General features: G+C 36.4%; 1 protein-coding gene and 1 pseudogene across 2 annotated transcripts; both read left to right on the top strand.

The window, feature by feature from the left end:
• The first annotated feature begins 2,004 nt into the window (after positions 1-2,004).
• On the top strand, positions 2,005-4,256 carry LOC103327341 (glutamate decarboxylase-like; annotated as a pseudogene). The gene is made up of 5 exons (XR_016126435.1): positions 2,005-2,145; positions 2,467-2,623; positions 2,869-3,096; positions 3,216-3,268; positions 3,604-4,256. The product of XR_016126435.1 is annotated as a glutamate decarboxylase-like (transcript).
• A 5,557-nt stretch (positions 4,257-9,813) lies between these two features.
• Positions 9,814-11,643, top strand: LOC103327342 (2-methylpropanoate--CoA ligase CCL4-like). The gene is given in 3 exon segments (XM_008229650.3): positions 9,814-10,283; positions 10,285-11,005; positions 11,008-11,643. Coding segments are annotated over 3 exon segments (1,656 nt in total). The 5' UTR covers positions 9,814-9,836; the 3' UTR covers positions 11,496-11,643.
• Positions 11,644-15,863: the final 4,220 nt, after the last annotated feature.

The following is a 15,863-nucleotide window of genomic DNA, read 5'->3' on the forward strand; positions in this document are numbered from 1 at the left end:
AGAATTTCAACGACGTCTAAATCGTGTCATGAAAAATATTTCAATGACGTCTCATCAGCGTCTTTAAGTTCAATGCGCCTAGTACGCGTCATTGAAACCCCATTCTATGACATGAAAAAGATGTCATGTTTTGAAAAAGTTTCCACGACATACTATCCGAGTCATTGAAACCTCATTCCATAACTTGGAACAAACGTCGTGTTTTGAAAAAGTTTTCACGACACGTTATCCGAGTCATTAAAACCCCATTTTTGAAAAAGTTTCCACGACACGCTATTCGCGTCATTGAAACCTCATTCCATGACGCGAATAGACGTCCTGTTTTGAAAAAGTTTCCATGACCCTCCTTTTCGACGACACGGGTTACGACACTTGATCCACATCATTAAATGTCCTCCATGATGCAAATCAGACGTCATAGAAGGGCTTTTGTGTTGTGCTTATAGGGGCACAAGGAGCATATTTTTGTACTAAATATACTAATATTTAACTTTATCAAATGAAAACATTTAATTTTTTATGAATTGGATTTCTGATTGTCATTACATGTTTATTGATGGTGACTTTTAGTTATAAATTTTTTTTTATGACATTAAGTTATGATAAATTTTTATTTATAGTATTTTCGTATAAGATTATGTAAGGCTCCAATTTAAATTTCGCACAGGCCCTAAAATCTCAGGGGCCCTGAGCCAACCTCCACATGCGAATAAATGATTGGTTGTGGTGATAACTCCAAAATCACTCTTAAACAGACTTTTGTATTGCACTTCCAGTCAATTGCCTTTTGTATTGCCTGTAGTCTTCAACTAGCTCTTATTTTTAAAAGTGGAGGAAAAAAACTTGCAATTTGTGACAAAAATAAAAATCGTAATTTCACCTGAAATGATTGAGCCATACTATTACCATTGTTCCCAATTATTGTACTGGCCACAGGGCAAAGTATGTATTTTACCTCTACCTAATATTCCCTCGTGGATAGACTCATGGATTTTGACATCAAATAAGAGCCCACAACATATCATGCAGTGTCGCGCGAAGCGTTCTATGGAACATTTGATTTTTGTTTGTTTTCGAACCAATAAAGTAATTGAAAAATGATAATAGAACTACACAGTTGTTAGGATTTAAATCCAAAATCTTGCTTGAGGAAGTAATTATTCTAAATCACTACACTAGTGGGTTATTAGCAGAAATAATGCTTTTTAGTTGCAAAATTAGAGAAAAAAGTAAACTCGGGGAAACTCAATTATTTTCCTAGGATTTGACTTATTGTTTCTAAAATGACTAAGATAATGTTTTTTTTTAATGCTAAAGCATCGTCAACTAGCTTTTTGTTTCTAAAGTTAGTTAAACTTTAGTAATATCTTAGTTAAACTTTAGTAATATGATAAAGCATCATTAACTAGTTATTGGTCCGTCCATAAAAACAAAAAATATTTCTTAGTCACATAACACTTCTCTTTTCAAATTGAAAGAGATGACAAATTCAAAGAAACAAAATAATACCCAAAAAAAATTTAAAAAAACAGAGGAAAAAGGATGGTACGAATGAGTTGGAAGGTTGAAACAATTACCGTACGAATGAGGTGAAAGGTTGAAACAATTAGCGTTGATGCGTGGAATAAATTGGCTTGATTATTGTTCTCTCTCTCTCTCTCTCTCTCTCTCTCTCAAATGGACAAGAAGGGACAGAGAGGATGATTTCAAATGTCAAAGTAAAATGAGCCTAATTTGACTAGTTGAAAGATGTGTCTAACATAATAATTGATGTAGTGAGTGATACATAATTCGACAAATTAATATATATAGTCTAAAATAACAGTCCCTCTAATTGTATCCTCCAACTTCTAGGCTGTCATTTTTGTAACAGTCCCTCTGATTGGAAAAAGCTTATGTAAATTCCAACTGATGATACCCAGGCCTGTCATCAATCATCATGTTAATTGAATGCCTAAATATCATAGCTCATCTATTCAATGCCCCATTGGAGGATTCAGAGTCAGCAGTTGGAGTGGTAACTGTGGGCTCTTCTGAAGCCATCATGTTGGCCGGCTTAGCTTTCAAGAGGAAGTGGCAGAACAAGAGGAGAGCTTAGGGCAAGCCATTGACAACCCCAACATTGTCACCGGAGCCAATGTCCAGGTACTTATATATGGTCATCATATTTATTTAATCAATTTTAATAAATAAAAAAAAGAAAAAGAAAATTCAACAATAATTGGTGTTAGGGAGGGACACTCTTTTTTAAAACTATATCATTACATTAGCAAATCACAATATGTGACATGTGTAATCGACTTGTTACATTGGTTATTTATTATATATGATTAATTGATAATTAAAACATCGTCTGTCACATATAATGTAATGTGATTTAAGTAACTAATGGAATGTTACAAAAATTTAGTACTTTGGCATTGCAATCAATCAAACTAATATTGTTACTGTATGGATTAATTGAAGGTGTGCTGGGAGAAATTTGCACGGTACTTTGAGGTGGAGTTGAAGGAGGTGAAGTTGAGGGAAGGATACTATGTAATGGACCCTGAGAAAGCAATGGAGAATTCGAAGATGTTAAGCGCCTGAATGATCTCTTGGTAGAGAAGAACAAGGAAACTGGGTATGCAATATCTCTCTCTCTCTCTCTCTCTCTCAGTATTTATCTTATTTCCTGATGTGACACATACCATTACTTATTATGCATAAACAAATGGTATTCACATGGTAATGTTGATGTTGTCTAAATAATATTAGAATAAGATGTGCACTTAAAATTAATAACAAACTTTAAATATATATTCTACAAATTAAGACAATACGGATCACGTCGACGCACATATCATTTTTCCGACCCTCTCTTCTCAAATGGGATACTCCAATCATTACTGACTCAGTAATGTTGGGTTATAACATTTTTGTACCCTAACTTGAGTGTTTTTCCGCTTGCCCGCATAGTTATCAAGTACGGACTTGTGTATGCAGGAATTGGGTGGGTCATCTGGAGGAACAAAGAGGACTTGCCTGAGGAACTCATCGTCCATATCAACTATCTTGGAGCAGATCAACCTACCTTCACCCTTAACTTCTCTAAAGGTGCCTACTCTTCAAACTGTCTTCATTATTTTATTGATATATCGTAGCAGTTTTAATACACTATTCACATTGGTAAATGTCCAACTGTAGGCTGAGTTTTCATGCTTTCCATAATGCAGGTTCCAGCCAAGTTATTGCTCAATATTATCAACTGATTCGCTTGGGTTTTGAGGTAGGTACACTTACAAATTATAAATGAAATTTGAAGATTTTTTCCTTCCTTCATTCTAAGCAAGCAAGCTACCAAATAAATGTCCATGACAAATAGTTAACAAGCTACATGTCAATTTCGTGATCTGTATTCAGAGATAATTCTTATAAAAAATTAGCCAAATCAAGAATTATAAAGACATCTGATTGTGATAAGATAAGTAGACGAATGCAATGTTCTCATTAAACATTGAAGTTTCCTGATAATAATTGATATTCTATAACAAAAAGCTTGGTGATCATATCATCTTAAGATATGTATGGCATAATTAATTGAATTTTGTGCATGTAAACCAGGGATACAGGAATGTCATGGAAAATTGTTGTGAAAACATGATAGTACTAAAAGAAGGATTGGAGAAGACAAAGCGCTTCAACATAGTCTCTAAAGATGAAGGGGTACCATTGGTGGGATTTTCTTTGAGGTACAACCACCGCCACGACGAGTTCGAAATCTTTGACTTGCTCCGCCGCTTTGGATGGATTGTCCTTGCCTACACCATGCTCCCAGATGCACAACATGTCACAGTTTTGTGCGTCGTGATTAGAGAAGACTTCTCTCGCACTTTGGCGGAGCGCCTAGTGAATGATATCCAAGAAAGTGTTGCATGAACTAGACACACTTCCATCTAAGCTTAGCTCCAATGTGAAGGCTGCCGACCAAGAAGATGGGAAACCTGCAGAGACAAGGGCACTTGAGAGTAGGAAGAGTGATTTGGAAAAGACAAGGGAAGGGAGGAAGTTTGTTACGGCCAGGAAGCAGAAGATGAATGTTGTTTGTTAGAAAGTGTCTGGTTTTTGCTACTCTAATTAATTATTAACTTTGCTAAAATTGAGTGTGTACTTGTATGTGCTTTCAATTGGAATGGGAGTGAGCGTCCTTTGTGTATCCCGTGAGACAATTTCTTTTGCTCAAATTTGATGCCTAATGAGTAGTTTTAGCCCCTTTATTATTTTGTATAATCAAATTTGTGACAAGTTAGCTCTTGGTCTAACATACAGAGTACGAACAATTCTATGTTACTCTCATACTCCATATCTGAATCACACTCATCATTCTCATCTCCTACAATTCTCTTTATCTATTTCCTAGGCAATGATCAACACTTGGCATACCCGTTTGCCGTTGGTGTGCATAACGGACCAGACATCCTGTGAGGCTTTTGGGTTGTATCTTGGAGTTGTAGACACCGCCACAACCTGCATGTAGGAAGGCGTCTACGGCTTTAGGACAACGTTTATCGTGCCTCTCTTGGGTTCACAAGCCAGACTTTCTTTCTCCTTTAATCTACTTATTGTTAATTGTAATTTTTTTAATACAAATTTATAAATAAACACAATTAGACATGTATTTATAAAAAAACTCAAGCACTATTTGAACATAGAAACACACCCAAAATAGTCCTTTTTGGGTGTATTTATAAATGGGTTTTGAGTGTGTGTAATGATGGGTTTTGGGTGTGTTTATATGTTTAAATAGTGTGTTTTTTTATAATTTCAACCCTCATTTTGGGTGTTTTAGTGAAACTCCCTTTTTTAATTGGACGTATTTATCCGTTTTATATTTACACAAATCTGTATTTTTTTTTAACATTCTAAAGCCGTATAGATTTGTCTTCTGGTTCTTTGTGTAAATATTTGTTATTAGGCTTATTGCACTTCTGTGTTTCGTCACTCACCACCTTATGTGGCAGATGAAGTAGAAACAATTAAAAAGTGTCAATTCATAAAAGAAAAACTATAAATTAATTTTAATTGATGTGTTGTTTTATGCCACATAAGGTGGTATGAGAATGTTATACAAATGTGGTGTAGCAAAGACATAGGTTTTGATAATTGTTAAAGTTTCTGGATATTAGTTTTTCTTGGTTAACATAATAGATAGCCATTTAGTTTTGATTAAAACCTAATTCGCACATTCAAGTTTGAACTTTGTAGTCTGCATCTCAAAATTGAATTACATCTGTCAAATATTTATTCTAAGTTTAGAATAAATTGCTTGTAAACTAGTGTGTGACATTCTGTTTTATTTTTTATAAATTTTTACAGTGTCATAGCAATTTGATCTCTCTCACTTAATCTTAGAAATTAGTTTACCAAATGGCAAACTTAGAAGAAGCCAATAGTGTTAAACCTGAAAATTTTAGCGGTCATAATTTTCGTAGGTGGCAAAAACAAGTGAAATATTGGTTAACTGTCCTAGGATTAATTTCTGCCCTTGAGGAATCACAACCAAGTAAAGAGTCATCTTCTTGGTTAAACCTAGAACAAATTGAATACCATAGTTATAATAGAATTTTGAGTGCCCTTTCTAATCATCTTTACGATGTGTACCATGCTACTACATCTACTGCCAAAGAACTCTGGCAAGCTTTAGAGGCCGCATATGGAATTGTGGATGCTGGAATTGATAGGTTTACAGTATCTAATTTTAATGGGTATAAAATGGTTGAAAACAAGTTTATGGGAGAACAAATTCATGAGTATCAAGAGCTATTAAGAGGAGTAGAAAAGAAAGGAACCAAATTTAGTGAAGATTTTAAGGTCTCTTGCCTTATTGATAAGTTACCTCCATCTTGGGATGAATTTGCTAGAACCTTAAAGCATAAACAAGGAGAACTTACTTTGGTTCAAGTAATAAATTCTCTAAGAGTTGAAGAGAAACATAGGTCAAGCCAAAAGAAAGAAACTGAGAAACCACCAACTGTGAACTTAGTTGAGAACAACAGCAACAAAAATAAGGATAACAAGTATAAGTTCAATACTTGGAACGATAAGAAGAATTTCCAACCAAGGAGAAGGAACTTTAAGGATGGACAAACCAACCAAAGTAGGAATTTTGAAAATACTAAGAATCAAGAAAGAGAGAGGATTTGCTTTGTTTGTGGGAGAACCAATCATGTGGCTAAGGACTGTTTTCACAAGAAGACTGAGGTGTACAGATCAAAGTCAAATCATAATGGTTCAAGAGCTCGAGTGCAGATGTACGTGGAACAAGAGCCCTCCCAAACAAATTTTAAGTAGGATTCTTTAGTCAATTTTACTTATCAAAATAAGGACTGGTGGTTAGATTCTGGAGCTAATATACATGTTTGTTTTTGTTGTGGAGGAAGTGTAACTCTAGGAAATGACACAGTCGACAAGTGCTTGGAATTGGAGATATAGAACTAAAGATGACATCTGGAAAGGTTTTAGTGTTGAAGGAAGTGTGACATGTGCCAGATGTTAGAAGAAATTTAATTAGCGGATCTTCTTTTGTACAGCAAGGCTACAAAGTTGTATTGGAATCAAATAAGGTTGTAATAACCAAGAATAATGTATTTATAAGGGTATTTATTGGTAAAGGTTATTCATCCTAAAGCTTTCAATATGGAATCTAGAAGGATTGTTCAAGTTAAATGTATAAAAAACCCTTTAAGTCTGTTGAGAGGAATACCCAACTTTTGGAGCTTATACACAGTGGTTATTCATCCTAAAGCTTTCAATATGGAATCTAGTAATGTTTGGCATAGGTGGTGGAAGGTTGGGACACATAAACTTGATGAAAATAAAAAAGATGATGGATTGTACAAGCTAAAGTTCCTAATCTTCAAGTCTAAAAAACCCTTTAAGTCTGTTGAGAGGAATACATAAATTCTGAAATAAGTGAAATTTCAACTTTTGGAGCTTATACATAAGCAAGTGGTAGATAGTGATGTTCCAATAAAGCCTCCACTGATTCAGTAGATCAAGGAACCGAGGAGGAGTAAGAGACCTACATTCTAGAGCTAGAGAAGGATCTCAATAAATGCTCCATTTTGGAAAGAGGTGATAAATAGTGTGAATCTATTTTACAAAATAACACTTGGGAATTAACAGTGGGACTCAATTGGTTATATAAATGGGTGTTTAGGAAGAAATTGAAGCTAGATGCTAGACAAATACAAGGCTATTAGTAGCCAAGGGATTATTTTGATTATGACACTTAAGATCCACCATTCGGATGCATTAGTACTTAGTAATCAATGGATGTCAAAAAGTTTACAAGACCGAAGTAGAAAATCAATTAGCAAGCTCCTAAGCGGTGGGAGAAATAAGAGATTTAGGTCTGATAGAGGTGGTGAATATACTCTTAATGAAGTCTTATCTAGCAAGGAAGTGTGCCTACATTATTTTGGGAATGAAATTAGTGAACACAAGAACTTTGAATCAATCCAGTTCAATTGAGTGCCCAAAAAGTTCAACTATTTTACTATCCGGTTTCAAGTGACTTAAAGAAAAATAATGGTGAGCTTAACATTCACTATTCCTCCACAATCTAGATGAGCAGATATACGCATAACCTAAGTAGAGATCATTGGAATGGAGCGAGTGTTCAAGTATGAGAGGAACTTTGGGTTATAAAGGTTTTCCTTGATGCCAATTGGACAGATAGTTCTGATGTAAAACAGCTATATCATGGGCATCCAAGAAACAAACAATAATTTCAAGAAGTACAATGGAGTCAGAACTTATAGCTCTTGATACTGCATGCACTAAGGCTGAATGGATTAAGAATTTTTTGCTTGAGATACCCCTTGTGAACAAACTCATTCCAGCTTTTTCTATTCATTGTGACAATAAGGCTATTATAGATTTAGTAACACAAGCTCATACAAATAAGAAAATGAATAGACATATTCAAGTTAGATATAAGTCTGTGAGAAGCCTATTAAATAAGGAAGTTGTATCCTTGGATTTTGTGAAGTCTGAAAAGAATATTGCTTATCAGTTGACCAAAGGTCTATATAGGAATGCAGTCCTAGATTTGTCTAGGGGAATGGGCCTAAGCCCGTAAGGAAGTCACCAAGGGAGGTAACCCAACCTTTGTGATTGGAGATCCCATGAAAATGGTTCAATGGGTATTAACAATTCATATTGCGTGACTTAGATTCCAGAACTCTAAAATAGAAGATATTAATTAAAATCTCCTGCTCATCCCTATGACATTAATGTTGATGGATGTGACATTAAGGAAGGACATTATCCAGAATGAGTTTGGAGCCGAGTGTACTCTCGCAGGGTACGGGTCACATGTACTCTTGGAGGACTCACCTAAGTGAAAGTAGTTGTGAGGCCGTGACTGTGAGAATTGGGTTGTTCTTTAATAACTTTCATGAGAATCAAGATTAAGCGCATGGCCATTAATCGCGCTAACCCGCACCGAGTTTATAGATTGGTACTGTGTGTGTAACATGTTGTAATTTGAATCAAAGAGGTCTAGTTCAAGACATAGTTCACTATGATTCCTTCATATGAAAGCTGTTCACACTAAGTGTAGGTTCAAGTTTGGAAGACACCTACACCCATTGCACAGTATACAAATTGCCCAAGTTTCCTCATCTTTACTTGTTTTTCATTTTGACTATTCCTTATGAAGTTTTGAATCTTGTGGGGATTGTTAGTTATTTATTATTTTGTTTTATTTTATTAAAATTCAAAACTTATTATTATTATTGTTATATTTTTAATAGTAATGATTATTTATTTTAAGAGTCATATATATTTGTTGACTCAATAGACGTGACTTTATAAAATGATGTCTGGAGTCTTATAAATAAAGAATTCCTCATTCATAACAGAGTACGAATAATTCTCTATTACTCTCATACTCCATATCTGAATCACAGTCATCATTCTCCATCTCCTACAATTCTCTTTATCTATTTCCTAGATAATCGATCAACACTTGGCATACCCGTCTGCCATTGGCATGCATAACGGACCAGACATCCTGTGAGGCTTTTGGGTTGTATCTTGGAGTTGTAGACAGCGTCATAACTGCGCGTAGGAAGGTGTCTACGGCTTTAGAACAGCATTTATCATGCCTCTATTGGGTTCACAGGCCAGACTTATTGTTAATTATGATTGTTTTAATTGGACGTATTTAATCCGTTTTATATTTACACAAATCTGTATTTATTTTTAACAAGTACAAGGGTTGTAGTAGTACTATTTGAAACACACTTTCAGATGGCATGGGCAAGCAAGGATGTTCTTTCATTTCCATTTTTCATAGAGATATTTAGTCATATACTCATTCTTAGCACGAATAATATAGTTAAACCCTACACCATTTAATTTTTATAAATTAAAAAAAAAAACCCAAAAATGATAGCTAGTCTTATTGAATTTAATTTTGATTATTAAATTACTTTGATGCCCTATTGAGTATTTTGAGTTTTTTATGCGGTTTTGGAGTTGAGTTTGTTTTAAGAAATTAATAACAGTTTTATAATTTAAAAGAAGTTAAAAACATTTTGTTATGTTGTAAATGAATTTCTATGTTATATAAATGGAGTTTAGTATACATTTTATTATGTTGTAAATGGATTTTAGTATACACCAATAATAGTGAATCTTGAGAAAGACAAGTTGGCAGCCGCGAAAGAGGATTGGTATGCCTATCCTGGCAAAATTCCAAAATATTTTATTGTTGCCCTTATCTCTATATCTATCAAGTATGTATAAAAACAAGGGTAAAGCACTCTGATGACACTGAACTGAAAATAATGGAAGACCTGAAGCCCTCCCCTCCAAACTCATCTCCTCTTACTCCCCTCAGCTTTCTAGAAAGATCAGCCACCGTCTACGGTGACTGCCCCTCTCTTATTTACAACGATACCACCTACACGTGGACGCAGACCCACCGTCGATGCCTCCGAGTCGCTTCCTCTATATCATCGCTCGGCATCAAGAGCCGCCATGTGGTGTCTGTTCTCTCTCCCAACACCCCTGCCATGTACGAGCTCCACTTCGCCGTCCCCATGTCCGGCGCTATCCTTAACACCATCAACCTCCGCCTCGACACCCGCACCATCTCCATACTCCTGCGCCACAGCGAATCAAAACTCGTCTTCGTCGACCACCAATCGGGATCCCTCGTCCTCGACGCCATCTCTCTCTTCCCGCCCGACACCCCGAAACCTCTCCTCGTCCTCATTGCCGACGATGCTGACGCACCCCAACACACCGCTCGATCGTTTCCTCTGCATGTACGAGGACATGGTCGAGAGAGGCGATCAGGACTTCGAGTGGGTTCCGCCGACCAGCGAGTGGGACCCGATGACCCTCAACTACACATCGGGGACCACGTCGTCGCCGAAGGGCGTGGTTCACTGCCACAGAGGCGTCTTCATCATGGCCGTCGATTCCCTGATCGATTGGGGCGTTCACAAAGAGCCGGTCTACTTGTGGACCCTACCGATGTTCCACGCCAACGGCTGGAGCTATCCGTACGGGATCGCCGCGCTTGGCGGAACCAACATATGCCTCCGCAAATTCGACGCCCAAATCATCTACGCCATGATTAAACGACACCGTGTAACTCACATGTGCGGCGCACCCGTGGTGCTCAACATGCTCACAAACGTCCCTCCGGGAACCGAAAAGCTCGAGAACCCGGTTCAGATCTTGACCGCCGGAGCTCCACCACCGGCAGCGGTTCTGCTCCGGACCGAATCGATGGGGTTCGTGGTGAGCCACGGGTACGGGTTGACAGAAACGGCGGGGCTAGTGGTGTCGTGCGCGTGGAAGGGGAAGTGGAATTTGTTGCCGGCGAGTGAAAGAGCTAGGCTAAAGGCCAGGCAAGGAGTGAGAACGGTTGTGCTGACTCGAATCGACGTGGTGGATCCGAACTCGGGGCGGAGTGTGAAACGCGACGGTTTGTCGCTTGGGGAGGTCGTTTGAGAGGAGGATCTGTGATGCTGGGTTATTTGAAGGACCAATCGGGGACGGCCAAGTGTATGAAAGGCGGATGGTTTTACACCGGTGACGTGGGGGTGATGCATGCCGATGGCTATTTGGAAATTAAGGACAGATCAAAGGACGTAATTATAAGCGGGGGTGAGAATCTGAGCAGCGTGGAGGTTGAGTCGGTGCTCTATACGCACCCGGCGGTGAACGAAGCTGCGGTGGTGGCGAAGCCTGACGAGTTTTGGGGGGAGACGCCGTGCGCGTTTGTGAGCATGAAGAGTGACGCAAGTCCTAAGCCGACGGAGAAGGAGATGATGGAGTATTGTAGGGGAAGGCTGCCTCACTACATGGTGCCCAAAACGGTGGTGTTTAAGGAGGAGCTGCCCAAGACGTCGACTGGGAAGATTCAGAAGTTCGTGCTAAGAGAGATGGCCAAAGGGATTGGGTCGTCCAGCAGCAGGTTGAGCAGGATGTAATTAGTCAATTAATTTAATTAATTAAGGAACGATAATGATTGGATTTTGATGGGGGGTGATTCTGTTTAGGTACGACAAGTGCTACCTATCGTTTTTTGTAATTTTCTATGAATTTTCAAATTGACATATAATTTAATATTCCTCCTTTTCCGGTTGTGTACAAAACCTTGATCACGACGAGGCTTGATGGAGAAAGAAAATGAAATATAAGAATGAAAGGACAACGCTGTAAAGTTGAATGTCAGTTTACGGCAGCAAGGAAGGTGGTCCATGAAACAGAAAATTGCATAATAAATTACACAAAATTACTTCAACAAGGTATTAAATGAATTTAATTGTCGATAAAAAATCAATAATGCTATTAGACACGCAAAACAAAATTGACCGTATTAGTTTACCAATTTTTTAAGGATATTTTCTATTGAATGGAACGATAACATACTAACTAAACTCACACACACTTCTGCGGATCTTAAAAGAACTCACAACATTTCCTTAAAAACAATTACTCCAAACCACTACACTAATAAATTCTTTGCATATTAATTGACCATCTTATGCGACCATTGATGTGATTAAGTTATGTCAATTAATAAAATATTATATGAATTTATATTTATTTCTCTTTTTAATCATCCTTAAAACCCAAAAAATAAAACTAAAAAGGGTTTAGGAAACTCTTTTTAGGAATCTTGCAACAAAACTCACAGGTACAATTTGGATGCAGCTTTTGTTAACAAAGGTAATGCATTCAACCAAGATTCTGTTGATAGACTAGAACAAGATCTCTAAAACTACCAAGGGAACCATTCTAAATTCAACTCCCACACTACAAGAAAAAGGGCAAAAAGCCACGGATGTTTAATGTCATAGCAGCAGAACATCTAAATGATCAAATTCACATCCAACCATGCCATGCACATTTCCGCAGCATACGGTGTATCTTAAAAAGTTGAAGGAAAATAAGAGAACTTCAGTGCCAAGTTAGATAACTATATCAATTGGAACTACTAGCTTACTTGTTTGAAGATCTCCATATACTCTTGAATCCATGAACTATTACTAACCATGTGCCACACTTTGATAGGCTATCACCTTAACGTATTGCCACGAAGTAATGTCAATAAGTCTCATTTGAAATGTTGTAGCAAGTGAGGACTCTCCCTCATTTATAAAACAGAGACCACTCTATATATTTTGATGAGGACTTCTCTCTTCATCCCCTTTTCTTTAGGACCAACCCACTTATATGCTAAAGACACGTGCATCTCACATATTTAAAGTTGATTGAATTTTAGGCATCAACATTGTCCCCAAAAATGTCATTTTTGTTATCCCAACTAGTGGAAGGAAGTGAGTCAATAATTTAGGCTATCACCTTAACATATGGCCGCGAAGTAGCCAAGAAGTCTCATATTGAAATGTTGTAGCAAGTGAGGACTCTCCCTCACCCATAAAACGAAAACCACTTATATACTTCGATGAGGACTTCTCTCTGTCCCCTTTTCTTTTGGACCAACCCACTTATATGTTGAAGACACTCGCTCTCACATATTTAAAGTTGATCGAATTTTAGGCATCAACATTGTCCCTAAAAATGTCATTCTTCTTATCCCAACTAGTGGAAGGAAGTGAGTCAATAATTAAGTAGGGCCCAAAGCCCAAAACAACAAGAAACTAATCAAATAAGTCATATAGTAAGGGCCTTATTTATGGCCCTTAGGTGAGGTCTTATATCTTATTCTTAACTGTTAAATCAAGTTAACCAATTTGATCCAATGTCTAACTAAATTGATCCAACGATTAAGTGATAAAGGCCTCATATAAGGATCATATATAAGGCCCTAACTACAGAATTCTTGATATGTCTCTCACACTCTGGGCCTAGCAACCCTACTTAGGTCCTAAAACTTGTAGCCCATCTCATCATACTCATTGTTGATTGGGTTGTTCTACTTCAGGAGATTAAAGAAAGATTGACATAGTTTGTGCATTTACCTGGCACGACTTTATTTAATTAATTTTTTTAAGTAAAATAAGATAGTTTTTAAGAAAATATATTAAAAAGAACAAACACAAATCTCAAACAATTCATGCGTAATCAAATTAGATGCCCTCCATTCCATGTGTAACATACGGGCTGGCTTGACATGTCTTTGTTTTGGGTACAAATTTGCTTCAAATGAGTCTTTGAGTAATGCACGCCATGTGTTCGTTAAATTGTTTGTCTAGCTAAGTTTGCCTTTGGGCTGACGAGATTGCTTGCTACGTTTGTCCAAAATGAAGTTTCGGAAGATGTCTGTGTCCAATGTGTTTCATGTGTTTCATGTGTTTCATGGTACAGCTTATTACCTCAGTGCTTGAAGTGTCTTTTTTGAACGAGGTTCATGATAACTTGATATGTTTGGTCCAAGTTTTCAATGCGTTTGTTAATTGCCTCTTCATGAAGTAAATTTCATTTTTGTTGTTACAATGAAAGCCCATCTTAATACAACACCGGATATAAATTACAATAGGACAAAATCTTTTTCTTTATAATAGTAAATAATGGAGTTTACGTTTAAATGTTGAGAAGAGCTTCAAGGAGGGAAAAATGATCGAACTAAGAAGGTGACAAAAATAAAAAGGTGGGAGAAGCATGGCTACTGGAGCAAAAAAAAAATTATTGTAACATTGATAATATTGTTTTTTATTTTCGGTCAATAACACCGTGAAAAATTAATTTAACATATCATTCGTTATTGGCGAGAATAAAAAAGTGTTATATCCATTACATGACAGTATTTCTCTCCAATGGCAGAGCCAAGAATTTATGTGTTGGGGGGCCAACATATAAACCAAACAAGACATTAAAAAATTTCAATTTTCAACCTTAACATAATGTTTGGAAAAATAAAAGGCAAAAAATAATTGTTTATTCAATTATGTATTAAAATAACACTCGTCTCTCTTTCATTATCTCGAAAACCATCTATGATTGAGTCAATACTAAACTTGTCTGCAATTTTCCTTTCAATGTACATAATCAAAGAGTCTGTGAGAAGTTTTCACTCATATAAACATATACAAATATATTCTCATAAAAAAATAAATAAACAAAGGAAAAAACCTATGACTATGTAAAGTTATCTAACTTGAAATTAAAAAATTTGAAGCACGATGTTGGAGAGCAAACAACCAAATTCAATTATTTCCTTTTGATGTGTGCGACTGCTTCAAACTAAGTTCATGTTGCTTTATATATGAATAAAAATTAAAATCTCAATCTTTTCTTATTTGGGTAAAAGTCTACTTCCTATTTGGTAAAGGAAATTTTTTGAAACTTTATTTGATTGGATGTTTTTATTTTTTATTAAGATATTGGTGGGCTCCAAAATCACTTTTGTGAAGAAATCACTTGGTCTTTTCTTGTAAAGAGAAATACATCTTTTCTTTATTGTGAGGGAGCCACAAACAATAATTATTATGTATACTTCCTACACCAATAGAAAGCAATTGTGTCAAAATCTTGTAACAGGCCCTCCGCCACTGTTTCTCTCGGCACAGGATGATCTAACATTTCTCTCTTTTCTGTCTCCTTTTTATTTTTGGTCTCGCTTTCTCTCATATAAACAGTGTGGCGAACAAAATATATCATTTAAACAGAATTCAATGGTTCATAAAGTTTTCTGTCTCCTTTTTATATTATTTTTTTTAACAAAGTATATTACAATGACAATGGATCCTAAAATCATACAACTTAAATTTTAACTTAAACAAAATGGTACTAGGAAAATTACAAAACTAAATACATGGATGATCATATAAATGTCTAAAATTAACTAAATTATCTTCCATCATGTTGACTTCGCTAAAAATATGTCACACGGAAAAAAATAAGACATTTGCTTCAACATATACAAAAACTCATGACCGATAGATCGAATATCACTTGGCATTGGGGTGTTCTTATTAACAATATGTATTTTAATCTTGAAATCTTATTTAATATACGTTTTAAAAAGTTGTAAAGTGACGAGCACGCCATCTTAACTAATTCGCGTAGCTCACATTTACATAAATAATTATTTGGCTAGGAAATCGCAAACATATGTTATTTCTAGTCAAAATATAAAATTACAACACTCCTAATGAATCCTCTTGCTTTGTTTTTTTTTTTCCTAACAACCACCATGTTTTTGTTTAACAAACCATGCCTTCGTTCTGTTTTGATTTTTCCTTTTTTGCATTTAACGAACATTTTTTTGTTTTTATTACACGTGTTTTGGTCCCCGGCTCCACGTACTAGCTTGCCCCTTGACCCCACCTCCATTAAATGAAAGACCGTACGAGCTCCTAAAGCCTGAATCCCGATTGAGCCTCAGCTTT

The sequence above is a fragment of the Prunus mume genome, linkage group LG4, assembly GCF_029339155.1.
Source record: "Prunus mume cultivar Tortuosa linkage group LG4, ASM2933915v1, whole genome shotgun sequence".
Lineage (NCBI taxonomy): Eukaryota > Viridiplantae > Streptophyta > Magnoliopsida > Rosales > Rosaceae > Prunus > Prunus mume.